This window comes from Durotheca rogersii (genome assembly GCF_024521655.1).
Source record: "Durotheca rogersii strain YMJ 92031201 chromosome Unknown GGS23scaffold_3, whole genome shotgun sequence".
NCBI lineage: Eukaryota > Fungi > Ascomycota > Sordariomycetes > Xylariales > Xylariaceae > Durotheca > Durotheca rogersii.
In genome coordinates, this window is record NW_026251234.1 from 806,397 (window position 1) to 834,032 (window position 27,636).

Consider the following 27,636-nt stretch of genomic DNA (forward strand, 5'->3'; position numbering starts at 1 on the left):
AACCTCTCAGCTAAAGCTGAAACTCCTAAACCCGTGGTGTCTGCGTCAGATACGGCTTCAATGGCTTCCGGTCCCGTATCTTCGATTGCTTCGTCCTTCTTCACAGGTGGGGGCTTGAGACGAGACTCCGTCACGGCCGCCACAGCTTCGTGGGCGAATCGAGCCATGTTTTGTATGAGACTCCGCTGCCAGGTAAATCCCGTTTGGATAGGGGCCGCCTTTTGCTCCGCCGATTCACCCTCCGCTCTACTAGATTCCGGCTCCAATTTCGGCGCAGGGGTGACCTCGGGCGATGGTTTCAACGCAGGACTACCGAAGTCTTGAGTGTTGCCGCGTGATTTCTCGTCGTCACTCTGCTTCGTAGCTGTTAGGTCTGCCTCGAGATAGGTTGTTGTAGGCTCTTCCTGCTGTGTGACTGGCGGAAGTAGATCTGAAGTCGCAATCTCCTCGGCAAGAGTATGCGTTTCGGTCTTGAGCCTTTTGCCTGGCTGTGGGGATTCATCGAACGGACGATCATGTTCTACATGACTACTCAACTGAGCCGGCGAGAGGTCGATAGAGATTGTAGGCCGTATCTTAGGCGAGGGAGTCCGAGGAGGAGGGTTTAACACCGATGGTTCAGAGTAGTCCGTGATATCTCGTGGGACATCGCTCATAAGTTCCTCATCAGCTTGCGCATGTTGCGCTTGCCGTGCGCGCGACGATGTCTGATTGCTGTCCACGATAAACGGGGTCTTGGAAGCGAAGAGGCGAGGCAAGAAACCGATGTCTCCAATCCTCCTATCTCTCGAGGCGATAAAATCACGGTTTCGGCTGATGTCCATGATTTCGGAATCTTGCCCTCCTGGTGCCGAGGACTGCTCTTGAGTCGGGGTTTCAACGTTTACTGGGGCAGTCTCCGCAGTTCCCACCGCTTTACGGCGCTTCTTGTTTTTCTTGGGCTTTCTCGTAGGGGTTTTTGGCCACTCATCATTTGTAGCGGTACTTTCCAGTTCCCAGGTCGTTGGCGTGGTTATCGCGGTCTGGTTTGAATCGCCGCTAGGGCTAACTTGGGCTGGTGAATCTTGCGTTCCAGAAAGTAGCTCCAAATCGGATTTATTGCCTGCCATTTTCTTTTCCTGACCCTCCTGTAACTTCTCCGGGGTAGCTGGGAGAGATTCAGGCTTAGATTCCTTTAGCAGCGAAGTCTCTAGGTCGAAGCGTGGACTACTAGCCGGAGATTGTTGCCGTTCAGTACTGCTCTTTTCGGCTTGTAACTGGTCGTCTGTTATTGCACGTTTTTCGTCAACCACTGCCTCTTTCTGGCCCTCGCTATCTTGGATGTTTAGGGGATGCAAACCGTCATCTAAACCCTCTTGAGCGCTTAATTCGGGGGCACTGGGAGCTCGAGCCTCGTCCTCTTGGGAGGTTTCGACTGGGAACTCGATCAGGTGGTCGGCTGGTACCTGTGGGGTCTCAGTAACAGCGCCAGCAATGGTATCCGGAATTATGTATTTCGCCACGGTTTCCGCTTGAGGAGAGGCATTGAGGCCTCGCTCGATATCAGGAATGGGGCTTTTTTCTTGGTCCATAGGCTCAGCCAGATGCCCTCCAGCATTTTGGGAGACGTCCACGGCATGACCTTGGTCGAGGTGATCAGGGAACTCAGCTTCCACAGTTAGCGGCTGCATATTTTCTGGTTGGGGCTCTGCCGATATAACGCTCGTCAAAGTCGGGGTTTCAGCTTCTGAGATCAGACTGACTGGTCCGAGACCGGCTTTCACGTCTTGAGTGTTTGAGTCAATATTCTCTGGCTCAGTGAGAGGTTGGGGTACCTCCGGAGCCGATTCTGGTTCTAGTTTCGTGGATTGCTCCATACGAATCGATGTAAATTCATCGGCAGCAGGGTTGTCCTCGACTTTGAATGTATGCTCTGACTCTGGACCGGTACTCAAAACGGCGGCCGATTCATCCTGCGACCTCTCTTTGGGTTCCTCGCTAGAAGTGACTTCGGGTAAGATATCCCCGGGGACGTCTGCCCCCTCCGTGGGTATTGACTCCATACCCTTATGTTTACTTGTCTGCTCCACATCCCTTTCCACAATAGGCTCTTGAGGTGGTTCCGCTTGTTCACAGGATATTGAAGGAGCCATGGTTTCTAGTTCGATGGCGGGCTCAATGTGGCTCACTCGGTTTATTTGCTCAGACCCCTCGTCCGCTCTGATTTCAGTAGGAGCATCTTCTGCGTTCCCAGTGTCTTTCGAAGCAATAGAGTATTCTACACCAGGCATAACCTCAGGTGCACTCTCGGACAGTTGTGTGGGCCCATCAGGATAGGACTGCTCCGAGGGCTGCTCCGGCAAGGCCGTTTGAGAGTTAGATCCCTCAATGGGCAGAGTGCTCTTTGGCATGGACACGGACCCGCCCTGGCTGGCTCTTTTCTTTTTCTTCTTCTTCGACTTTTTGGGGGATACCAATTCAGGCTTGCCTAGGATAGCGGCGGGCAGCTCTGCTGGTTCGGTCGGCTCTTCCGGCTGTAAAGTTTCCTGAGCCTGCCTAGGCTCTTCAGCTTCCGAAGGTCTCAGCTGCATAGATGAGTCTAGCTTTGAAGACTCTTCACGCTGTACGGCATCGTCTGGTTGTACTTCGGAATGAGTTGGCCCCTCACTAGCATGTTCGGTCTCTTGCATCTCTTGCATCTCAGGTAAAGCCCCCGCACCAGGAGATATGGGACGAAGGGTGGCGGCCTCTTCCTGGGACGTCTGACCGATGGCCTCCTGCTGGGTAAGGGCGACGGCGGTAGTATCATCTGAGGCAGGGGGGGCGACGGTATATTCTGTGGGTAGCTGCCCGTCTTGCGGCCCTTGATCTTTTGCGTCACCAACTTCTGTATTGTCAACTGCCTTCACGTCATGGGTCGGTCCAGGCTTTTCCACGTCTTCGTCTTGGGGGCTTTGATGGAGTGTGGATGTGTCTGCCTCTACTTGCTCGGTGCCGACGACGGTGTTCGCGTGCTCCTGGGAGTTTGCCTCATCGATAGGGGCTTGTATGACGGAAGTAGATTCTGGGGCACCCTGTATCGGAGCGGAGCTCACATCATCTTGAGCGATCTGGCTGTTGCGCTTCTTCTTCTTCTTCTTGTTCTTCTTGGATTTCGGCACAGCCACGACTTCCGAGTGCCCCTCTTCAGGTTCAGGTGGTCCAATAGCGGATTCTTCTTCTAGGAGGCTGTGTTCAGTTGCATTAGTAGTCTGCCGAGCCTCTTCCTCACCGGTCAGACCTCCTATAACACTAGACTCTCTACCCTGGCTTGTCTCGGTGGCGGGCTCCACTATCGGCACGTCGTTCTCTTTCTTATCGGTCTGTGTGGTGGGCTCAACTTGCTCCCGCTCGTCATCTCTTGATGGGATAACTACTTCCACGGCATGGAATGGTTGCGGCTCGGACTCTTGCACTGCTGGGGTGGAAATATCTGGCGTGTCTGTCGGTATTTGGCTGACATCCGGCGTTGATGGCCCGGGCTGGTCGGATAGTTCTTCCGTAGGCGTAGCTCGGGGTCGTTGGGACTCGGTTTCTTGGATGGTAGCTAGATCTGAAGAGGCTTCAGTTGGCATATGGCTGACATCATGAACATGAGGTTGCGGTTGTTCGATAGGGGGTTCCTCTATCGGTACAGCAGGAGTGTCGGTTTCTTGTGCTTGGCTGGCCCTCTTCTTCTTTTTTTTCTTGTCTTTCTTACCCTTCCTGGCCAAGGGGCTTTGTGGGGCCTCTTCTTGCGACTGAGATGGTAATTGCACCGGTTCAGCAGGCATTGGGACGTCCGACGTGGTCTGGTCTGGTTCAGTTAGATCCCGCCCGGCGGTTGGAGGAGGTTCGACATGGTCTGATGGTGGGACCTCGATACTTGGCTCTTGTGTCGGTTCTTCTGCAGGCCTTTCTGTTCGCGCCGTAGGATCTAGGCTATCTTGTCCTCCACTCTCATGTTCCTTCCCATCTTCTTTGATTTTCTTCACTTCTATTAGAGCTTCTTCTTCTGCAGTCACAGGCGATAAATCATGGGTCGGGAAAGGAGGTTTGGCATGGAGATCGCTGGAAGTGGGTTGGTCTACGAGGTCTCGTTGCTTTGACCGGTCATCTTCGGCGTTGGCTTCTTTTGGAGGGGCTTCTTCACTTTTCGGGTCTGATGGAGCCAGTGATTCATCGCGTACAGTGGGGTGACCCACGTTGACCGTTTCGTTGCGCGCTTGATCATCTGTGCTTTGCCGTTCAATTAGCACCGCTTCGTCCGAAGATTGCTGTGTAGTATCAGGGTCATCCTTCGGCAGGGTCTCTGCCGGAAGTTGGCCTTCGGGTTTACCGACTGAGGCGTCTGCTGAAATCTCCGTTCCATTCTGAGAGACCGAATCTCGGCGTAAGGAGGAAGTGTCGGTATCTTGAGGGGCAGGTTTCGTATCTTCATCGACGGGGCCGTTACGTTGTTTCTTGGTCTCGACACTCTGGGTGGATGGGCCCGACGGGCCTGTCGGCTGTTGCTTCGATGAATCGGGGTCGCTCGGTGCATTGTTGGGATTGTCTTTCAACTCCAGCTGCGCATCTGATTGATGCGGAATCTCGTGAGATTCTTGGTCGGGACTTAAGATCGTGTTCAGCGAAGAAGATTCGCCGGTCGGCTCTGTCGGCATTTCCATTGGTGTCTGCTCGACCGGCTCTGCGAATTGGGCAGTCTCATGTCTCTTGGTGTCAGTCGAGGTAGAACCCGAACCAGATCCCTCCTTTTCGATTTGCGGGGGCTCTTTAGAAATGGCACCCGGCTCTGCCGAAAACTCTGGGGCAAAGATAGGAAATACCAGTGTCTCCTTTGTATCAGTCAACATTTGGTTCCCGGTCTTCTCCCCCTCCTCTGACTTATCAAGCGTTGGCTGGACAATGTCAGTTTCTTCTTGCGGCTGGTGCATCTGCGTGCCACCGCTGATCGTGCCCACGTCAATGGTGGGTTCAGGGCGGCGAGTCTCTTGGTCCATCGTGCTGTCTTTTGTAACGGAACCACCCACTGCCTCTTGAAGGGCCCCATCCAATGTAGGATCAACTTGGTGGGAATCCAGATTTTGGTCCCGAGTCGCGCCCCGGTCGCTAGAACTAGCCTCGACCTCGGTGCTTCCCTTGGTTAACTGGTCGCCAACTACTGGATCAGCCCCGGACGGAGTGAAACTTCTGAGGTCCTCAATTGGCTGCTTGCTGTCAACATCTGTCTCTATCACGGCTGAAGGCTCTTCCGCGAGCTCCGTTGCAGACTGAAGAGGTTGATCTTGGTCATCCGAGACCACAGAATCATTTACAATCTCTCGGCTTGCCTGACTCTCCTCGGGTATTTTGTTAGAGTTATCTACTTCAGTCAGAATATCGCTTGTTGGTTCAAGCTGCTCTGCGCTAGGTGGAGACTCGGCTAAGGGTTCTTCCAATTTCGACTGCTCTGGTTCCTTCTCTGTATCGGCAATTCTCGAAGGCTGAGCATTTTCTCCACCATCCTCGATGTCGGCGGACCCCGTTTCTTTGTCGACACTCGGTTCAATTAACTGCTGGTTGGTCGGTACAGACACTTCCGGGCTAGCATCCAGGCCTGTTGGTTGAGGAATAAGTTCCCGGGGGATTTCCGTCGCTATCGGATCGATAGGTGCAAGATCAGATTCGGCTAGTGCCGAGGTACTCTGTTGTTTCTCTTCCTCGCTCTTCTTGTCGGCAGATTCCTCTTGGTAAGTCAACTCCGGGGGGTTCTCGGCAACAGGCTTGCTAGGAAGATCCAGTCGACCCTCGCCGGCACCCACATCTAGAGCCATCGGTTCTTCGGCTGGCCCAGGTTTCTCGGCAGACCATTCCTGTAAGTTATAGGTTGAAATTGTACTGGATAGTGGAGTCTCGCGTGGGCCAATTGATCCATGGTCCGGTCCTGGCGTGCTTTCGCCGCCGGGTATGTTAGGCTGCAATATTGGTTCATCCACGACCGTTTGTTCCGGTCCTTTAGAGCCGTTCGCTTCCTGCTCGACAAGGTTCTGTGAACTAGCCTCTGTTAAAGTAGGTGCTACTTCCGAATGTTGTGATTCGACATGTAGATCTTCATGGACTGTTGAGGCTTCTGTCTCTTCAGGCTGCATTGTATCGCTGGGCAGCTGAATCTCTTCTCGAAGTGGTTCTGGTGCCAGATGTATCTGTTCCCCTTGTCCAGTACTAGGAGGGGTCACGGACTCGAAAAAATCATCGTTAACGGCCCTGGTTTCGCTTGTAGATGGGATTCCGGAGGATATCTCTTGGTGATCGCGGTTAGTTTCAGTGTTAGCCTGCGCGGGTTCTTCCGATGACACAGTCTTCATCAGTTGGTCTCCAGGGAGCGACTCAAGCTGGGGCCCGATTTCTGGAGGGGGAGCAATTGCTTCTCCGATGTCGATCTCTGCTTCTACCGAGAGTTGATTGTCAATTTGCACTGTCGTCTCAGCTTCCTGTACTGCCCGGCGGGGCTGGTCGCCGGAAAGAGGCGCACTCTCTTGCTCCTGGATAAAAGTCTGGGCGCTCCCAATATCAACCTTTGCTTCAGAATCCTCGCTCTGAATCCTCTCTGCTTCATTTTCTTCCTTCGATTTCTCTGAAGGCGAGTAAGCTTCTTCGGCTAGGCTCGACCGGACATGAGGCGGGTCTTGGGAAACAGCGGCTTCCAACTGATCTTGTACAAGGCTCGCCGGCTCCGAGAATTGCAAATCCGTATTCGTCAAGTTGTTATTGCATTCCGGTATCAAGTCTTCTCCCGATTTTTCTGGTTCACCTAGAGGCGTGGCAAGTCCCAGTTGTTGCCCGGACTTTTCCCCGTCCTTTTTCGGAGTACTACTGGGGCTTTCAATTGCTGGTGTGGGTTCTTCAGATTTCTCGCTTCCAACAACGACGGGATCCCTCTCCTCAACACCGGCTGGTTCTTGTGGAGTGGCCACTAGCGATGGCTCAACAGCATAGATCTCAAAATCGGTGATGAGTTCTGGCGCAACGGCTAGGAGTTCCTTTCCAGGGACGGCCACTTCTTTCTCAATAGGCGCTAGCTCTGGTTCAGCCATCACCGTTTCTGGCATGGCGACATCCGGGGCAATTTCGACGGCTGGGATAATTTCAGCAACAGATGTCCGTCCCTCAACAGTAGCGACCTCGGGTTCGGCGATAGAGACCTCCTGAGCCGCCGGTTCGGTTGATGCTAAGCCGCCTTCCACAGTCGATGTCTCTAACTCGACGACAGTGGGCTCACATGTTGTCAACGGAGAATCGAATAGAGCCCTTTGAAACTCTGCCTCGGCGCTGGGTGGTTCTGCGATCACCTCGAGAGCCTCCGGTTCAGCGCTGGACGGTTGTACGGCCACCTCGAGAGCCTCTGGTTCGCTAGGGGCCTTCTCTGTATTAGTAAATTCTGGGTCAACAGCTGGCGCTGGGGCAGCCATCGAAACATCCAATTGAGAAATGGGGCCTTGTTCGATGGAGATATCCCGCTTAATGGAGACGGTCTTTTCTATGTCGGTAGAATCCTGGTTGTCAATAGCAACTTGCTGGGAAACAGTGTCATTTGAGGTGGCCACATCTTGAACCAACGGTACACCAATGTTTGTTGGGGCTTCCGGTAGTCTTCCAGTCTCGTTTAACCTATCCTCTAACACTACACCAGTGCCCTGCGTTGTTTCTGGGAAAGGATGGCTCAAATCATCGGGCTCGTTGTTCTGGGTGATTTCCTCCGTTGTATTCAGAGCATCGACCAGCTCAGCCGTTTCATTTTCGGGAACGGCACCAGAAGCAAGCAGACCTTCAGTTTCAGGCCGCAAGACATCACGGTCTGCAGGCCCTATCGAGACTGAGGGGATCTGTGTATTGCCGTGAAATTTCTCGACTGTATGAGCCAAGTCTGTAATATGTTGGGCTGGTGCAAGATTCGGCGGGCGCTGAAGGACGGCATCGCCGGACGCTTCAGCCGCTGGGACACCCAAGCTTCGATCTAGGTTTGGGGTTATCAACGCCGGCCCGATAAGCTCGTAGTTCTGTGGTGACCATCCCACGTTCTCAGCCGACTTTTGAGTCGGCAGTTCTGAGCGCGCTGCTTCCTGCTCTGTCAAACTAGCTGGGCCATCATCCAGGGGCAAGCCGCCGTTTTCGGGGGGAGGCGAGAAGTAAGATGCGTTGCCTGTTTCGACGCTCCTCTCGCGTGAAAATTCATATGGTGGTTGGAGTGGGTTGTCGTTAGAGGGCCTAAAGCCCACCTCTACCATACGCGCGTCTCCCAACGCTCCCATAGGTTCCATCATTGTAAATGGCATCAATGAAGCGGAAAGCTCGCTGCGGGTTTCTCGGTCTTGGTCGGGCGACGCCGGAGATCTATAGCTTAATTCTGGGTCACTTGCGCGAGCCCCAGGTCTATGAGGCGACGCGCTCCCGAATTTATCACTAGACGGGGATCCTTTATCAGAAAAGCTCAAATTGTCGGTCACGTCTCGAGTGGCTTTCTGGAGCAGTAGCAAGGGTTTAAATTCCCGTGAACTTTCCCAAGAGGTCGGACGAGGGCGCGTTCTAGATCCGCTTCCGAATTCTGGATGGATATCGATCGGAGATGCCACTGGAGAATATCTCCCACTGCTCGCGGAGCTTGGCGTAGCTCTATGTCCTAGGCGGAACTGGATGGGTATCGCACTCTGGCTAGGCGTCTTTGGCCTCAGGGGACTGTCGAGGGTGCTGCGGCGGCGAGTATGCGTAGGTTTTTCACGCACAATGCGGTCGTACTCTGGTGTTTCGGGGCGGCTATCCGGCAAAGGCGGGAAGTCACCACCAATTTCGGGAACAGGAGACCCAGGGCGGCTCGGAGGTAGGGGAAGTAGGTCGCCATATCTAGGATCTATGGCCGGTCGGATTTCTCGGGGGACAATCTCAGGGTCGACAAGCTCCACTTCCTGGGGCAGTATAGGCCGCCTTTCCGGGGTAATGGGAGTAGTTTGGACGTCCCCTTTCCGGGGAACATTGATGGCGCTTGAGTGGGACTCGCGAGAAATATGCTCAGCATCACTGCCCGCTGAGCCGACACCCGCGCCAAGAGTGTCGGCATTATCTAAAAAAGAATTCTTGTCCTCTTCAGGCTTGCGTGTGCGATCTTTCTCCTCCCCTTGCTTCACGATCGATAACCTAAAGCGGTCGAAAATACTTGTCTTGTCCTTTTCCGACTTGGCATTCTTGCGATCCTTGCCATCGACATTACTAGGGGTAGATTTAATGTCGTCCAAGGTGTAACTCCTCGTCCGGCTTCCACTGCGTCTGGGGTCCTCATTACGGTTCGCATCAAGCTTTTCGGAGACGGCATTCCGATCTAGTGGTTCTGTTTCATCTCTTACAAGATCTGGCGGCTCCTTTTCATCAGCGACACCTTCATCTTCCGGGAAACCTCCAAGGGTGGCTCTTCGCTTCAGTTTCTTGCTCTTTCCAAGAGAGTTAATGGTGCCGTTATGCGAGATAGCCGTCGGCTTGGTCGGTGAATCGGCATAGGACACATGTTTCTTTGGATTTGATATAGAAGCTTCGGGGGGAGCTGTAGACTGGGGAGCTGGCTGCGAGGGGGATCCTTCGAAGACAACCGAATCCGGTTTAGCTTTTCTCTCTAACGAATCCAGTGTGCTGGGCTCTTCTTCCATGGTAGTCGTCTTTTCGCCGCGCAAGTCGTGGAGTGGCCCAACCATCTCTCTGCGACTCTGAACAAGATCACCTGCGGGGTGCTCTACGCGCGAAGGGGAGTCACGAGTGAGAGAATCTCCATGGACATCTTTCAATCCTCTTAGGGAACCCCGGTCGTCAATGCTATCTGCGAAAGTAGACGAGACATCGTCGGTAGCGCGCCTCCCCTGTGCCTCAAAAACTTCAGAAATGGTGGTGAGATAGGAAGAGGAATCAGCAGCAACAGAGCTGCTTTTACTTTTACTCTCCCATTCGTCGCCGGCCCAAGAAGTGGAACCAGGATCGGTAAGTTTCCTATCCTTTGAAGAGGACCTAGAAGCTGATGTAGGTCGTGATGGTATATCATGTCTGTTATCGTGCTCGGACCCCTGTTCACTCGAATTCGGCGCAGGTTCTTCTTCCTCGATCACGGGGAGCACGTCGGCGCCAACGACGTTATAAGAGCTTTCCATCGACAGCTCGGACACTGGAGCTGATCGAGTACGTGGCCCGTACGCTTCAGGATCCTGACTAGAAGCCTGTGTTCTCCTCCTGGGAAATTCCCATTCGAAGTCGAGCTCCGAAATCGGCCCTAGTGTTATGTATTTCTCAGGCTGCTCCCCTGAGGTTTCGGGGGCAGATGCTAATATAGGTGGTGGACTGTATGAATCAGACTCGCCGGCAGGTATACCCCGACCCTTGTTCAATACATCTTGTCTGTCCTCTAACGGCGCAGACTCGGCATCCTCAACGTCCTGAGACGCGTGGATTGGAACGATGGCTCGCGGGTCCTCAACAATCTCGGGTTGCCACTGGTTTTCTTGGACAACAACGACCTTCTTCGATTTCTTCGACTCTTTCTTGTGAAGGGAGGCACCTTCCCCCTCATCCGTGGTGATGGTCTCAGCTGATTCCACCCCTCGTATTCTTCGGGGTACACCGTCGGAGATGATATCGTCTTCAGAGGCTCGAGTGTTCGCGGCCTTTTCAGGTCCCCAGCTTTTCTCCCTGGTAAGCATAGACAGAATCGGCGATTTACCGCTCGGAATATCCTCTTCGGCTGGCAGCTCTGGTGCCTGCGAAACCTCGTCAATGGCAGAACCGTGGGTCTGGCTATTATATGCGGGTACGGTGCCCGAGGTTCCAACCACCCCCAGATCAACCATTGATTCAGCAAATGGTGATCGGTATCTGCCCGAGACAGTCGGTCTGGGAGAGGAATCTCTAACCGAGACAGTCGGTTTATGTGGAGAATCCCGTCTGTGAAAGTTGGCATCATCGATAACGATATCAGGGTTAAAACCAGTGTCCTTCAGCGCAGCGGCGATGGTCGCAGTGAAACCTGGATCTTCGGCGAATGCCCCTGTCGTCTGAGTGTTTCTCGGACTGGGCGGTTTGGGACCCGGAACGGGCGGGTTTTCATATGTGTTTTCCTCGAATTCCGCCGAAGTCCTACGAGAAGATGATTTCTCTTCGTCCACCGGGGGATGCTCAGTTCGTACGACTTTGGTATCTGTTGTTGATTTCGAGACAGCCGGAGCCGCGGCCCCGCTCCGAGAAGTGGCGCCCAGAGCCGCTGCAAGGAATCCCCAACCAATTTTCCTGCCGGAGCGCGATCTTGGCGTTGTAGCAGGCGTTATTACCTTCGGCCCTGAATCTGGATTATCTCCTCTTTCTGGGCTCTCTACCACGTAGTGTTTCGTCTGATTCTTGCCCCAGGTGACAGCCTTGTGCATCGACGGCACTGGAGACGCCTCCATCTGGGATTCAGGGTCTACGTCAGGAGCGGCCTTGGAAATATCGATGTCGGCTTCCTCGCGTTCAGGGGGGGGCTCATTTGCAGATTGTTGCTTTCTTGGTGTCGGTGTGGGCGTGGGCGTAGGCCGTACGATATTGAGCATTGGCCTCTCGCGCTCAGCAGACGGATCCCTTGCCTGGAAAATAGGGGTCTCGGAAAGGTCTCGGTAATCTGACACCCGAAAGCGAGAAAGCTCATTGGGATGTTCCAGGATATTGTCGACACGAACATCGGCGTTTGGTGCATCATACAAACTTGTCATCTTCGGATAATGTGTTTCCGGACGAGGTGCGACATCGACAATGGTCGGTTCCTCTTTCCATTTATCGACGACAGACGCTTCGGCGCTTTCCCGAGCACGTCTCTCTTCCTCTTCCTTAGCCTTTCGAGCAAGTTCTGCTTCTCGGTAATAACGGTTAGCATCTGCTAGGACGGCGTCTTCTCCACGTGTTGGCGACTCGCTTCGGCGCGATCTATTTCTAGAAGTAGAGTCTGTCCCCCGATTATGACTACGGCCACGGTCCTCAGCTACTATCACTGGAGCGGCAGAAGCAAGCGGAGCTGCGTTAAGAGGAGCGGTCGCATGGTTGGTTTCCTCGTGCACACGGCGTGCATCGCGAAGTTCCCGCTCGTAGGAATCTCTCCGACTCTCTCTTTCCAGGAAAGGTGGCCGATCGTCTTCCGGCTTAAAAGGAGAAAAGTTAGGTTCTCGGTCTATGGTAATCACATTCGGAGTCAAGGGTCGTCTCGGCGTCGCATGAACGGGCGGCTGGAAGGCATCGTCGGTCACTTGAAATTGAAATGGGTCGATGGGTCTCTCCCGAGGCGGTTTTTCTCGGCCTTCCACACGTTTATGCCCCCCCGCATCGACGGGCTGGGCGCTGTCTTCTTTGTGCTGTTCGTCTCTCCGAATTTCTCTCCGGTTAGCCTTCTGCTCGTCTTTCCGCCCATATTTGCGTCCATCGCGTTCTTGAAAGTAGTCATGGCCATCGCGAGATTCTCCAGGACGCTTATCCTCATACACAGGACCGGATACTATGGTTTCGCGATGACGTATTTCCCTCTCGGAAGCCCGACCTTTCTTGGCGGGATCTTCCGGGTGCCTCCAATCATCAAGACTCTTGTGCTTCTCGTCGCTTGCATCACGAGCATCGACGTCCAGTCGGTTCGTCCGGGGTTTATCGTCGCGATCTCGCGGGCTCTCGCGGGAATCTTGGCCATCCTTGCGATCAGAGCTTAACGCTAACCCTATTGCGGCGGCAGCGATGCCGGTAACAGCAGTGTCTTTAAGCACTTGTCTAGACGGGGCACGCTCCGAGGGTCTAGGTTCTGCTTCTACCGGATCAAGTATCTTTCTGGGAATTGGCGTAATCGGTCTCGGTTCCTGCAGGGGTACTGGCGCAGGTCGCCGAACGGCGTCGGTCGGTCGGTCCTGTTGAAACGACGCGACGGAACCGCGGGCGGCATCGAACCGGCCCGGGTCCGAGGTTGGCACCGGATAGACTTGTTGTAACGGGCGACTCTCCGATAACGTAATCTCGCTTGGTGCAGTCGATGGTTCGTACGGTTGACTCGGCGCGGCAATCAGAGAACGATCGACGGGTTCGAACCCACAGGGAGCGTCAACATAACCTCGGAGCGAATTGACGGGACCAAAAAGATTCGGGTCCACGAAGGAGCGTTTCCGGTGGAGAGGAGTCTGAGATTCCGACGTGCCGGGGGATTGGATGCGAGGACGTTGGAGGCGCGTGGGCTTCTCGGCAGCACTCGGCAGGCTAGCACCAGAGCCATAGGCGAGTCCAGAGTCGAATTCCTCACTTGACGAATCGTCGTCAGAGGCCGACTCCCACTCGGAATCCTCTGGCGAAGAATCGCGCCGGGGTTTGGAGCTCCCAACGCCCCTAGATTTCCCGCTATTCGTTCGGTGGAACTGGCTCAAGGCCGTAGCCGCGCCAACCAAGGCCGACGGCCGGGACCTCCCAGCAGCCCGCAGATCTTCGGTGTTCTGCTTCCTAGCGAGCTCGGCGAACTTCCTCCCCAGCTCGACAATCTCGGCGTCTGTCTGCAACGGCGGCGGGGATGCGGCCATCCCAAAGCCATCTCCATCCCTCGACGCCAGCTCGCGACTTCTGCGGCGGTCGACATATCCCCTGCCATATGCGAGATCCGAGTTCACGGAGGACGACGAAGAATTCCCATAGCGGGACAAGCGGTTGCTGCGCTTCTTTTTTACGCGATGGTGATGCTTGCGGCCACTGCCAGAAAAGAATGCGCCGAAGCTGAATTTAGAGGGTCGAGAGACGTTTACCAAGGAAGAAGAGGTGGAAGAAGAAGCGGAGAGAGAAGAAGAGGACGCGCGCGATCGGGAAAAGGCGGGTTCGGGTGATGCTTGGTCGCGCACGGAGGGTATTGGGGTTTGCTGGTCTTGAAGTTGCTCTCCAGAGGTGCGCCGCTCATTGCGCCGGCGGCGAGCAGCCTCGAGGCTCCGCCGGCGATGATGCTGCGCGGTCATCATCTTGAAGGATCAGACATATTCTACCTATGTGATTGGGTCCATGAAAAATGCACTCTCTACCAGGACACCAGAGAGATAGAGAGGACGAGGGTACGCCAACCCCCCAAAAGATCGCGTCTAGCACAAGCGACAATGACGGGTGCAGTCGTGTATATCGGAGATGGGATTCGAGGATAGAGATGTTTTGGTTTGAATCTCGACAACGGGTGGGTCCTTGATTTTAATCAAAACAACAACCCGGCAGGGCGGGAGGGTAGGTTAGGTAGGCAGGTCAAATAATCGCGGCGGGAAAATAGTAGCAGGTAGGGAAGTAGGAGGCAGCCAGGCAGGTAGAGAGCTAACAAGGCGATATGTAGGAATAACGGTGCGGTGGTAGCGAGGGAGGGAGTGGCAGTAGTTGGATAGGTCAGGTAGGTGAGGTGGTGTAGAGGTAGAGGTTAGCGAGATCTACTACACGGCGTAGTAATAAACAACCAGGCTGGTGGTCTGCCACGCTGCCACGCTGCTACGCTGCTCTCCCCCACACACAAGTAGCTACGTTGGACTGGGCTCTGTCCTCTGCTGTTCTTGTTTTTCTTACAGGCCAAACGCTGCACGAGTCGGACGAGGAGGGCGTAGGGAATAGCGGGTGGCAGGTAGCTCAGCGGGGAGGGTAAACAGTTAGGTAGGACAGACAAGGGCCAAGAGGGCCAGGAGGGCCGGGTGGCTGTGTGCGATGAGCGCGATAGGTGCAGAGGTTGGTGAGGTGCGCGGGTTATGGATGTAGGTAGGTATATTAGGAGGGTTGGCAGGCTGCTGCTTGCCGCCTCCTCCACTGTCCAGTCGCCAGCAAAACAGAGAGAGGAGCCGGAGGGCCGAGAGAGCAGGGGAGCGAAGGGGGGGGGAAAAACAATGGCGAGCAAGCTACCAGCAAGCCGACGACATCTCAGCTGAACTCGTTCCCGCCCACACGCTCAGACCAAGCGGGGGATTTGGCGAGAGGGCCATCATCACGTGGGCCCCGCGCGACACCGCGGGCGAAGATCCACGCCTGTGCTGGTTGGTCCGCCCTCTACTTGCCGTCGACTCGATCTCGCGATTCACCTGCGGAGGGCGAAGACATATTGCCTGCCACGTCAATGCGCCGTGTCTCTCGCCCACCCTCTTTCTTACCGTGCCCTTCCTTTCCCACGCAACACGACCGTATAGGCATACCAGGGGGGTACCAGGGGGGGGTGGTAGACGGCCCAGTATAGGCAGCTCATTGGCCGGAGAGCTACATATAGGTAGTGCTCGCAACCGGCCGCCAACTCTGGATTTATGTCCCGTCATTAGGCACATCTACCTAGGCAGGTTAGCCAGGCCGCCCGTTGTCTACCCACAAGCTCATCCATCTTCCCACATCAGTTACTCTGGCCTCCTCCTCATGCATGCTTACCTACATCCGTCCATACATACATGCACACATACGTACATGAATACATGCCTACATGGGCGCATGCGCACACCATGACGAGCCGTCGACATCGACATTCGTCTCCCCGTGGGCAAGTGCCTGCAACCAATTGCGGAGGTTACGTGACGCGGCGGCACTCGGGTAGAAATATCTCGATGGGCGAGGACAAGCACCATGAGGGCCGATGGAAGCCATAGGTACCTACCTAGGCACAATGCACATGCCTCGCCAGCTCCGTCACTGTTGACGTCGAGAACAATCTCCCAGAGCACCAAGGCGATGCGATGCACTCCCACGTCTGTACCTCTCGAACGGCCCGGGATCGGTGAGATCCAGTGCTGCTTCGTGAACCATCGGCGTGAGGCTACTCGTAAGGCGGCACCCAGATGCGCACCCTCTTTCTAGGGCACAGCGAGGACAACGGCGACGGCGGCGGCGTCAGTGGTGGCGCACGTTCTTGCCAGCAGACTCGCTGACAGTCCAGCAAGTGGCGAACGAAACTAAATCACGTAGGTAGTCGCCGCAGTCGTAGCACATAACCCTATGCGCGTGCGAGTCATCACTAGGTGCGCCTCCCAGTATAATAGGCCCTCATCGAGATACGAGGTTCTGTCCGAACACTGTTTCGCCGGCACTCTTCTCACTCAGCAATCCGGGCAGGTACTCATAGACGTGGTTCTGGCGACTGCAATTCGGCCTAGCCTGTAGGTATCTATCTGACAGTGCTGAGACCTTAACCCGCTTATTTTTAGTCACCGCTATTTTCAAGGTGAAACCAGATTTGCCGTCCTAGACATATGTGTGGAAGTCGACCCGAGACAGAGGCAGATTCTCAGCTGCCCACGCAATCGGGGGCGGTCGATGACCTGTCAAACGGGACTTCGAGGGAGTGACGTCTAGGTAAATGCACGTCGTCTTAGTTGTCAGGCCGTCAAAAAAAAAATTTCGACCGTGCCTATCTATATAGGTGCAAATTCGCCCGTGCCCAATTCTCGTCAGCATACCACGGACTTACACGAAGGGACAGCAGCTCGACGTGACTACGTGAAAATACGTGGCTCTATTTCAGCGAACTAGCAGTCCGTACGGGGGGGCTTGCGACGGGAAATTCTCCCATTCGGCAGTCCACGATGAACTGTCGACAAGGCGAAGTGCACACACATTTAAAGACGGCGTAGCAGCCGGGCGATCAATCCGACTTGACAGCTAAGAAGAGGACACGGCGGGTAAGCGGATAGGTTAGAGCGGTTCGGTCACCCCGGATCGGTAGGCACCCACGCGTAGGTATACAATAGGGCTGCCCCATCGTAGGTATAAAATAGCCTTACAGCGATAACGGTGGGTTGTGGTCTGGACGCAAAGACCTAAGCGGACGAATACTTACCATCCATACATAGGCAATGGTGATGCCTGACAGAGACAGCCAAGTGGTTAAAGCACGCGCCGCAAGAGGCGTAAATGTCCTATGTCGGGTCTGCTACACTCACTTATTCTCCATGAGTAGTAATTCCGGATGTTAGGTGGTCTTTGCGCGATGCCTTATTATACCTTAGGTACTGACCTAGGTTGAACCTTACATGGCGGCTAGCCCGACATACTATATGTGTAAGTTCCGGGCGCTACCTTAATCCTATCCGACTCACGTGCAGACAAGGTGCGTCGAGCCGGAAACGACTACATTCACCAGGGCGTAGCAAGTCGCCAATTAGAGGGGGGGGGGGGGGACATCAGCTGGTCTCTTCTGGATACCTCTCAAGACGGTACCTATATCTCAGTCCGTGGATAATACAGATGAGGTAGGCATGTATTCCCTAGCCATCTGCTCCAGGTCAGAGACGACAGCTAGCGACGTAAGCTTGGACGAAGCGCCGGGCGCAAAAGGTGCACGATCGAATGTCGGGAGCCGAGTTTAAAATTGCATTGCATCCAAAGCACGTCATCTTGTATCACGATGCGTTTCCCGGCGTAGCCATCGTTCGGAAACCCTCCTCTTCTTCTTTGCCCAGCTTTATCTGAGGAGCCTACGCCAGAAAGGATAGAGGCCGCCCCGAGCCAATCTGTCAATCTCGTAATGGGAAGATAAGCGATCCCCTCCCTGCTCCGGACGGTTACAAAAGAGAGAGAGAGCCAAGAGAAAATGCAGGGAGCTCGTGGGATGGCTGGCTTCGTTGCAAAGCCGGACCTCGCGCGAGTTCTAGCCTCCGGGCTATTATTTCTTGGGCACATGTAACGAGTCAGATCGGACCTATCATCGTTTCCCTATCCAATCAAGTACCTACGTGCTATCCACAAAGCGCACGGTGCCATGTCCCCCCGTCAGCCAATCCAGTATTCGTTCGGTCTGTTGAAGCTTCTCGTCGCTATATTTCCGTGTCTACCTAGTGTCCTATTCTGGAGGGTTAGGCATGTCCATCTCTCTCTCCCGTCTCCTCACCCTAGCGTCGGATCGGGGCGGTAGACTCCCAGCTGCCTGCAGGTAGGTAGAGGTGGGTAGGTACCTGTAGTATGCTGTTGAATGTATCACCCCCGACACGGGACCTTTAGGGACACGCAGGTGTATCTATAGTAGAGTATACGGGTTGGGAGGTGTCTGTTATTATGAGGTGGAAACGGCATGTACTTTTACCACCTACCGAGAGGTAGAAAACGAGGCCATTGGCTGCGTACCCGCCTGGAGCGCCAACATGTCTAGGCGTACCGTATCTTCATAGCCTAACCCTACCTCCGTGCGATGGATACGTGCATATCTACGTGCATATCTACCTCAGCTACCCATATCCTAGGCTAGGCAGGTACCGAAGGTTGGATGCCGGCCTACCTCCTGGGAAAAGCACCCAGAGAGTATCGCCCAGATGTTAGGTAGGTATAGAGATCCGCGATTCTTACATGTCAGAGACCGGGGGTTGAAAGGAAAGGAGTGCTGCAGCCCGTGGGGGCCCACCGGTTTCCACTCTATAAATTTCACCTCCCTCCTGGCCACCGTAGCTACTACGGAGCCGAAGACGGGTTGCCAGGTAGTCCAGACAAACAGGTAGCAACAGGAGGCACCTCAGATATTACATCCCAACCCAACCCAGGGGCCGATACAGGTATGCAGGATTGTAGATTTTGGAGGTAGAAAGAAGGCCGGACGGACGGGGGTTCAAAGGGAGCTGAGATGTTGTTTCGACCTACCTGCTTCGGAAATCACAGACATCTGCAATGATTGCGATGTACTCTGTCACGTAATATGCCCCAGCGTGTACTTGGTCTGAACGAGATTGCCATACGCGGTTAGGCGCTATATACCTACCTAACACTTATCATCCCAATCCCTGCGCATACGAGAGAGGCTAGAATGGAACGATAATATCGAATAAGTTGCTGCTTGTCTTCTCGAGTTCGCCAAATTTGCCAGTGCTGTTCTCATCAGGTTGTCTAGTCTCTCGCTCCCTCGCTCGTTTTTTTTTCCTGTTTGGTGTCTGCTCCAACAAGAAGAAACCCTCCCCAGCCGCAATCCAGACAAAGGCCATTTGTCCGGTCGTCCCCCCCATCTTCCTCGTCTGGAACATCCAGCCCTGGGCAGGTAGGTACTACATCCGGTTCGTGTGTGTGTGTGTGGCTTCAGCCACCTTGGCCTTCTGCATAGGCAACCAATCTGTCCTGTCTCTTCGTCCGTCGATAGGCTCCGGGCTTCGAGACTCCGGCGAGTCGTGCGGCCGGCCCAACAGAGGCTCCTAATCGCGACAACGAGGACTCGCACAAACCAGCATCGACGATAAATCTGGCGGCCGCCCGCCCCGATAACGAAGTCGCCACCTCGTCCTTCAGCGACCGACCTGCGTTCGCGCACCATCGGAGACGGTCCTCTGCGTCCAACAACTCAGCCTCAGCAGGCGGTCCTCGCGTTTCCCCTCTGCGTCTGGGCCATCAGGCCCAGTACCTGCAGCCCCCTCTGAGTCCGATACCAGGTCTGCTCGCTGCCCTACCGCCTTCCACCTCCCCCCCTCCTCGTCCGGCCGCTTGGATCTGAGTGCTGATACGGTTCGCGCCGCACAGGTACACCCAATCCCCAAATGTCCCTAAGCAGAAGTCCCTCCCCTGTCCCCGGAGGAGGCTGGTCTTCTCCGGGCCTCAACATCAACACTAGTGGCCGATCGAGCCCGTCCAAATCCTCCTTCGCGGGTCCGAATGGCGGTTCTGTAACCTGGGAGTCGGCGAGGCTCAAGAGTCAGGGAATTTCCGGCTACCCATCGTTCTCGACACAGAATCATGGTTTCTTCACCCGGCACATGCGCCGCATATCGAGCAGCCTGCCGTCGTTTAACACGGCCGCGGACGACAGATACGCCGAGAAGGAGAAACCCGGGCGACGCAGATGGAATATCCCGCTCCTCGGGAAGGCCAGGGCCGTGGTTGCGCGGATGGGGAGGAAGTGGAAGATCCGAGCGCTCATAGGCATCCTGCTGCTCGCCTGCTACTTGTTGTTCTACATCACACGTAGGTCCCGGCGCCCAATTACCTGTCCTAGGCTACTAATCATTCCTCAGCGCTCTGGTACTACTGGAGGAGAACGAGCTGGTTAGGGGGCGGAGAAAAGTTCCTCATCATACTCGCGGCAAATGTCGGCGGTGGTGTGATGGAGTGGAAGGGCGCGCGCGAGTGGGCTATCGAACGGGACAGCGTCAGGAATAAGCGCAAATACGTGGCGAGATGGGGCTACGACCTCGAAATTGTCGACATGAGTACGAAGAAGCGCTACGCGCACGAGTGGCGAGAGAGCTGGGAGAAGGTCGACAGCATCAGAAACAGTTTCAGGAAATACCCAAAGGTGGAATGGTAAGTTGGCACGCGTGTGCTATTAGCGCCCTGTCATGCTAACGTTAATGCCGCAGGATCTGGTGGTTAGACCTCAACACATTTGTCATGGAGCCCTCGTACTCGCTCCAGCGGCACATATTCGACAACTTGGAAAAGCGCATCTACCGCGACATCAACGAGTACAATCCGCTCAACATCACCCACCCCCCGCAGGCCAACTACCTCGATCCGGAATCGTCGAGCGCGGTGGGGGACGGAAATATCGATTCGGTGAATCTCATACTCTCTCAGGACTGTTCGGGGTTCAATCTCGGCTCCTTTTTCATCCGGCGGAGCGAGTGGACTGACCGTCTCCTCGACATATGGTGGGACCCGGTGCTATACGAGCAGAAGCACATGGAGTGGGCGCACAAGGAACAGGACGCACTCGAGCAGCTGTACCAGAACCAGCCGTGGATCCGAAGCCACACGGCCTTCCTCCCGCAGCGGCTCATCAACAGCTTCCCGGATAAGGCATGTGCCGACAACGGGAACGACACCCGCATCCACTACAACCAGGACGACCGAGATTTCCTCGTAAACATGGCCGGCTGCGAGTGGGGCCGCGACTGCTGGGGGGAGATGTACAACTTTCGCGAGCTCAGCTATTATCTGAACCGAAACCCGTGGGAACGATTCAAGGAGGACCTAGTTGCCGTCATCTGGTTCAAGTTGACCGGCCAGAAAGTCAAGTGTACGTATATGTGCCCCCTCATGCCCTCTCATGCCCTCCCCACCCCCCTCCCCCCTTTTTTTAACCCCCGTCTTCTCTTTCCGACTCCCCCCCTGGAAAGACACCTCAAGCGTATACATACGGAGCTAGGAGCTAGGATGGTCTCCGGGACCTCTCGCTCACACCCGAGATCTCCCGTCCGAGATGACAGCCTGGCACGTACTGACTATATCACAGTATAGGACGGCTATCCCGTGGCTAACTTGGATCTCGAAGCTGGATCCGGGTGAGGTGCCCAGTTCGAACCGTCCAGCCTGCGAGGTTCCCTCGCTGTTCTAACCCTAATTTCGTCGTGCCCAAGTCACGGCGTCCCAGCAACTTGTCCCCGCCTCTAGATGGGGCACACAACGGGGGCCGTTTGCTGCCCAGTATATACCCATTTTTACATACCAGTCGAAAGCAAACTACTCGAATATTGTAGGCTTAATTTGTCGGCAATCGTGCCTATCAACAGCCGCCGGCTCTCCGCCGTTAACCTAGACCAAGACCACTCGGAAAGAGAGGAGGGAAAAAGGAAGAGAGAAAGGGGAGAGATGACCGAACCGGCTTATTTTTGAGATGATGAGAGGACGAGGAGTATGGAAGGAAGTGACGGCTCATGTGTATCTGTATTGTTATGTAAAGTACGTCAATTTTGTCAACGCCGTACCAAAAGATGCCACGACGCTCGGGGGCTCAACTTCACAATAGGGTAGCCAAATACCATTTCGCGCTTCGAAATGTCTTGCCAAGATCACTTTGGTTCTAGGGCACGCGAGCAGCAAGCCCGTTCGATTTGCATCCGCCCGTGACAGAGCATCAACACATACACATCTACATACATACACATTGTTGGCTCATCTCGGTACGGAACCCCAGTCACTACGCCTCGATACCCGCCCGCGTACCCAGATGAGAGAGCTGGGGGGCGGGTGATTTGGGACAAGTTGCCCTAGACACAATACATACACAGAAAAAAGGGGGAGAAGGGGGCTCACCCTGAGGGACGGCCCATTGCATTGTCTTCCTGGACAAAGCCAGGGGCATGGATATATATATATATATCCATGCATACATACACATTATGGCTACCTCTATCAGGCGATGGGCCAGCTAAACGACAAAGCTTGGCCTGGTTAATGCTTTGTTTGTCGAGGAAACTACCTCCCGAAGATCGAATCCAGCCGCTCGTGCCTTCCAAACTTCCGGCATGCGTCTACGTACTCGTACTCGTCCTGACGCCGGCCTTGGCCTGGCAGGCCGCGGCTCGGTCCGGGAACAGCATCGCCCGGCCCTCGCCATCTCTCTTCCTTTCCCTCGACGGTCTGAGGCCCGATTCTCTCTCTGCATGCTTCGCAGTCAGGCGCTTATCTACGACGTCCTACTTACCTAGCAGCCCGCCTGCCGACCGGCCCAGTCCGGGCCCGAGGAGCGTCAAGATGGTGCGCTGGGGCCGAGGTCTGATGCAGTTGGACCGCGACTACGCGGTCGCCCAGGAGCTGCCCGGGATGCTCGGCTGCGACCTCCACCCCGACGCGGCCAACGTCGAAGGCACGGCCCGGCAGCTGAACGACGGCCGCCTGTCTCTGTGCTTCGACAGGGTCCTCAACGAAGCCTTCCGGTCGCGCGCCGGCCACGGGCGGGGGCGCGTCATTATAATCCTTGGAATCCTCGCCATGGTGGCCGGGGCCAGGATCGGGGAGCGCCACTTGATGGCGCTTCGGGTGCTGCGGCCCTGGCTGCCCACCGTGGAGCAGCAGTTGCAGGTAGTCGCCGCCCTCGACGGATACAAGAACGACGGGACGCGCTGGAGGTTGGGGAGCAAGAATTACGATTGGACGTGGGCCTCGGCCTTGCTGGGGGAGATGGACTTCGACCTCGGCGACGAGGTCTGGTTCAGCGGCTTGGGGTGGGTTGGGAGAGAAGCATCTCACGAGTTGTGGCCCCCGTCCGGCCCCGAGCGGCTCCGGTAGCTGACGATGATCTATCCCGAGGGGCAGACACTCGGAGGACGAGGATCCCACGGCGGAGACCACCAGCCACGTCTGCTTCAGCTGCGGAGAGAAGGCGCCTTTCCTTCGACGCTGCGGACGCTGCAAAATGGCTCGTTACTGCAGCTGGACCTGCCAGCGGGGGGGTTAATTCCTAACAATACCTCGCAGCCTGTTCCTAGTGCCGACAATCGCCAGTGTTATGAGCCTTTCCCTCTCCTGTAGTAGGTATACCTACATATTACCAGGATGCGGCTTACACGGCGTCACATTCTAATGGGCATCGCAGAGGCAAGAAAAGGATGCCCACCTCCTTCGAACTGCCAACACAGACAACTAGCCCGTCCGACATGATCATGCTTCTATTCCGAGAATGTCTTCATCAGGCATATAAGCTGCGATTGCTGTGTTTCTTTCAGATTATGGCCCGTCAGGTTCTCTGACCCAGCTTGCGAAACGGAACACTGCTCAAAATAGACGGGTTCTATCAGCTGGGGTGTCTCTGGGAGTAGTGGGTGGATCCGCATATATTAGATAGTCAGAGAGAGCAGCGTTGGGACGCGACGAATATGAATTCAAGACAATCGAACCCGCGGACAATGTCCCGAGCAGTTGCGGAGCCTTTGTTGGGTCGCGGGCAGCAGCCTCGAAATAGAAGCGGGAAGGATTCTCGGTTTCAAGCGATGCGTTAAAAAAAATTAATAAAGAGCAGAAGAGAGCGATAATCGTGAGTGAAGTTCAGTCTAAAAGTAGTCTGACTGTCTGTTGTCGGTCTGCCTATCTAAGCATGGTGGCGTTGCGGATCTGCGACCGGGATCTTGGGATAGACGGCATGGGCCGACATGTGACAAACGAACCTTGGACTCACTACCCGACCCCCTAGCTTATTCTTGGAGGATAACGAACCTACCTAATCGGGCGACAATTCGACATCCCAAGGATGACATCGTCGCATGGAGGATCGGCCTTAAGGGGTCGGACGGCGTGCAAGGCTCGCTCCCAACGCGTCTAGGATATATAGGCGCTACCCGGAGAAGGGGTAGGTGGGCGAGCAGGTGAGATGGAGGAGAGGCGACGGTGAAGAAGGTTAGAACGCGTCGTCGACGTTTGATGCGATGCACCAGAGGGGAGGGAGATCGATGCGGAGAATGGTGGAGATGACAAGTACCTACGCGATGGCCATGGGCGGGGCGGGCTTCGATTGTAGGTACAATTAAGAGCGCGTACGTCCAACCTGAGGTGCCGCCCGACAGGCATGCGTACCCAGGTATGGAGGCGCCCAAGTACTCAGACAGCCAAGATACCTAGGTGTAGATACCTTCCAGTAGGAGGGCAATCTGGGCGTGGGAATGGCTTCGTTGTTTCGCCTTGCTGTTTCACCAGCACCACCCGTGGCTGTGGCGCGTAGAGCGACGGGGGAAACATTCCTCGGCGCGTACCAGATACGTACCTTCACGCGCTACGCAGCGGGAAGAGCTACACTGGGGGTACTTCGGAGGGAGGCTGGTAGGCGGGCAAGTTGTGGCTTAGGTACCTACCTAAGGTACCTACCTGCTAGCCTGCTAGCCCCCTTCTCCCGCCAGCCTGGACGGGCGGCGTGCCATCGATTGGCTGGGGAGCCGTCGGCCGACGTTGCGCGCAGAGACGAGGAACCAACCTGCAGAGGGTATTCATAGACGTCAAACCCTCCCGGCGCCGCGAGATCGAGGGCCTGCCCTCCTATCGCTTGCGCCCCGCTGCTATGACGTCCCACCCGCCATTCCTTGCTAGCTGTCTTGTCTCTTCCCCCCCCGGCCTCTCTCTCTCGCCGTCGAGTAGATTGCTGGCTGACGCTGATGGCGTCGGCCGTCGGTAGAGCCGCGAGCGAGCGCGCGCTCGCGCGACCTAGCTAGCTCGTCTCGGCCCTGGACGTGTGAATCCGCTCTCCCGCCAGCCTCTGTGCCCTTGGCTACCTAATACGCAACGGCACTGGGGGCCAGCCAGCCAGCCAACCTGTCTTAGCTCGTCTCGCACGCATTCCCGGGTCCCCCCCCTCTCTCCCCTACCAATTCTTGGCCGGGGGGGGGAGGGGGAGGGACTTCTTTTGTTGCAGATAAGAAAGAAGAAGGCCTTGTTGGTACGCTTTCGCCCCGAGGAGACGAGGCCCATGTGATGTGGTGTGCCTCTCGTCGCCCCGCCCGCGTCGAGGAATCTGCTCCGTCGCATGTCCCAACTCCTTCCAACCCTCCCGTGGAACTCCCTCCCGGGTCTGGTCTGGTCTGGCGCCACTCGGCCAGGCAACGAGGCATGCTCGGCCGAGCCCTAGCCCGGCTGGGACGAATTCCCTTCTGTCTGCTCCTGCACCTCGTAACATCGTGAGAAGTGCGTGGGAGGATATATACATAAGAGGAATCGTCCCCCTTCCCCCCTATGGTTCCCGCGCGTTTGCCTGTTTGCTGTCAACTCCTCACACGGCCAGGGCACGGCGTATCTAGAACTACAAACATATCTCCTTCGCTGAGCCGGCGACCCAGTCACATACTCTCTTTGTAACGGCGACCTCACATTGTCCCATCACGAGGCACGAGACAACAGAAACGACAATTAGACCGAGTCACAACCTATTCTCTTTCAGGCTTGAATCACTATTGTTCCTGCAGCTTGAATAGAAGACAAAAGCAGCCACCCCGAAGGACAATCGCCTTTCACCTTTGAGCTCTCTTCCACACCAGCATCGACCCAAGCTTGCCAGGCGCAAGCAGTCCCGTCTCCCAACCCATATCAACCGGCAGCGCTCTCCCATTCTTCTCGTCCTCGTAGATACTTTCGTCCTGCTGCCTCACTCGCTCACTCGCCTCGCCGCCATCTCTCCTTCTTCCCGCCGTCCCAACTAGCGCATTGCGCCGACGACAATAACGACAATACAACAACAGCAACGAGACTAACCCACGACGACAAAAGCAACCAGAACAATGACCTTCTCTAAGACGCTCCCGCGCCTGGGCGCGCTCCTCGCGGTCGGCGCCGCGACGGCCGCTCGCGCGGCCTACACGCTGCAGGACGCGTACGACCAGACCAACTTCTTCCAGGGCTTCGAGTTCTTCGACGCGCCCGACCCGACCAACGGATTCGTAAAGTACCAGTCGGCGCGCGGCGCCAACGACGCCTCCCTCGCCGGCTACGCCAGCGACGCCGTCTTCCTCGGCGTCGACTACACCACCGCCAACCCCCAGGGCGGCCGCAACTCCGTCCGCGTCCACTCCAAGAAGACGTACAACGGCGGCCTCATCGTCGCTGACATCGCCCACCAGCCCGCCGCCCAGTGCGGAACGGTATGTATTTCCCCGTCTCCCCCCCTCCCCTCACCTTTTTTAGTTCACATTATCACTCCCCACCTCCCCCCCCCCCCCAAAAAAAAGAGAAAGAAATCGCTAACTCATTACTAGTGGCCCGCGTTCTGGACCGTGGGCCCCAACTGGCCGTTCGACGGCGAGATCGACATCATCGAGGGCGTCAACCTGGCGACCAACACGACGTACACGCTGCACACGGGGCCGGGGTGCACCTTCACGCAGGGCGACTGCAACGCGCCGGGGACGGGCCACATCGGGTGCGGGGCGGCGAGCGGGGACACGCGGACGCTGGCGGACGGGTTCAACGCGGTGGGCGGCGGGGTGTACGCGGTGGAGTGGACGGCGTCGGCGATCAACGTGTTCTTCTTCCCGCGCGACGGGGAGATCCCCGCGGACATCGCCGGCGGCGGCGCCGACCTCGACCCGAGCAGCTGGGGCCCGCCCGCGGCCTCGTTCGCCGGCGACGGCTGCGACATCGCCAGCCACTTCCGCGACCACCAGATCGTCTTCGACACCACCATGTGCGGCGACTGGGCCGGCCGCGAGTTCGCCGCCGACCCCGTCTGCGGCGCCAAGGCCGCCTCCTGCGAGGAGTACGTCGCCGCCAACCCCGCCGCCTTCGCCCAGTCCTACTGGCTCATCAACTACGTCAAGGTCTTCACCGACGGCCAGCAGCAGAAGCAGCAGCAGCAGCGCAAGCGCTTCTCTGCGTAGGCGCCCGCTACCCCCGGGTGATATCCCGTGTGGCGTGCAGACGGCCGGACAGACAGACGAACATCGAGAGAGGCAGGGCCGATCGACCCGTCTGGACGTGTCTGGTTCGTTTGTGGGTTTCTGGCCCGTTTGTGACAGTGGGGTTACGGCGTTGAGGACTAGACACCACAAGAGGGCGAGGAAGAAAAAAAGGGGGGAGGGTTAGAGATTATAGAGATCATAGCATGGCGTTCGCTCGGATTCGATTTTTTTTTCTCTTCATTTCCGTATTCCCTCTTCCGTTTCTTTCTTTATCAACATATGCCAATCAAGAACGGCGCGGAGGGCGAGGGCGAGGAGCACGGCGAAAATGAGGAGTTAGGTATGCGAAGGAAAGGGAATGTCTTCAAATGCCCCGCGCACATCATCTCGGCCATTTTTCTTTTCTCTCGTGTATCCCCCCCCTTTCTATTGCTTGTTTTTCTCTTCTTTTCGTCTGTACATATTTCCCCCTTCTCTTTTCTTCGCTTCTCGCGACTGATGCTTCGGCACGATTACCTTTTCTGAGAAGAGAGCAAGATGACAGTGGACGCTTAACGTACCTACCTAACGAGAAGCACGAACACGCACG

The 27,636-nt window shown here is 55.9% G+C and overlaps 4 protein-coding genes across 4 annotated transcripts; 3 read left to right on the forward strand and 1 right to left on the reverse strand.

The window, feature by feature from the left end:
* Nucleotides 1-1,339: 1,339 nt before the first annotated feature.
* On the reverse strand, nt 1,340-14,003 carry GGS23DRAFT_551237 (uncharacterized protein; the record flags this gene model as incomplete). Its single annotated transcript, XM_051515333.1, has 1 exon — nt 1,340-14,003. A coding segment is annotated over one exon (12,664 nt), but the record flags the coding sequence as incomplete, so codon positions are not given.
* Nucleotides 14,004-18,667: 4,664 nt separating this feature from the next.
* Nucleotides 18,668-21,490, forward strand: GGS23DRAFT_602897 (glycosyltransferase family 34 protein; the record flags this gene model as incomplete). The annotated part of the gene is made up of 6 exons (XM_051519391.1): nt 18,668-18,710; nt 19,230-19,388; nt 19,477-19,917; nt 19,968-20,256; nt 20,313-20,971; nt 21,432-21,490. 6 exons carry the CDS (start codon nt 18,668-18,670, stop codon nt 21,488-21,490), a joined length of 1,650 nt encoding a protein of 549 aa, XP_051375311.1.
* Nucleotides 21,491-21,591: 101 nt separating this feature from the next.
* Nucleotides 21,592-23,152, forward strand: GGS23DRAFT_278850 (uncharacterized protein). The gene is made up of 2 exons (XM_051512528.1): nt 21,592-21,633; nt 21,701-23,152. Exon 2 carries the CDS (start codon nt 22,057-22,059, stop codon nt 22,960-22,962), a length of 906 nt encoding a protein of 301 aa, XP_051375312.1. The 5' UTR covers nt 21,592-21,633; nt 21,701-22,056; the 3' UTR covers nt 22,963-23,152.
* Nucleotides 23,153-25,647: 2,495 nt separating this feature from the next.
* On the forward strand, nt 25,648-27,221 carry GGS23DRAFT_278926 (glycoside hydrolase family 16 protein). Its single transcript, XM_051512529.1, has 2 exons — nt 25,648-26,291; nt 26,406-27,221. Exons 1-2 carry the CDS (start codon nt 25,932-25,934, stop codon nt 27,024-27,026), a joined length of 981 nt encoding a protein of 326 aa, XP_051375313.1. The 5' UTR covers nt 25,648-25,931; the 3' UTR covers nt 27,027-27,221.
* Nucleotides 27,222-27,636: the final 415 nt, after the last annotated feature.

Bases quoted from the DNA above. Each gene is read 5' to 3' on its own strand.
- GGS23DRAFT_278850 (XM_051512528.1), top strand. From the start codon at position 22,057: ATGCATACATACACATTATGGCTACCTCTATCAGGCGATGGGCCAGCT.
- GGS23DRAFT_278926 (XM_051512529.1), top strand. From the start codon at position 25,932: ATGACCTTCTCTAAGACGCTCCCGCGCCTGGGCGCGCTCCTCGCGGTC. The intron at 26,292-26,405 runs GTATGTATTTCC...ACTCATTACTAG, and splicing joins CCGCCGCCCAGTGCGGAACG to TGGCCCGCGTTCTGGACCGT.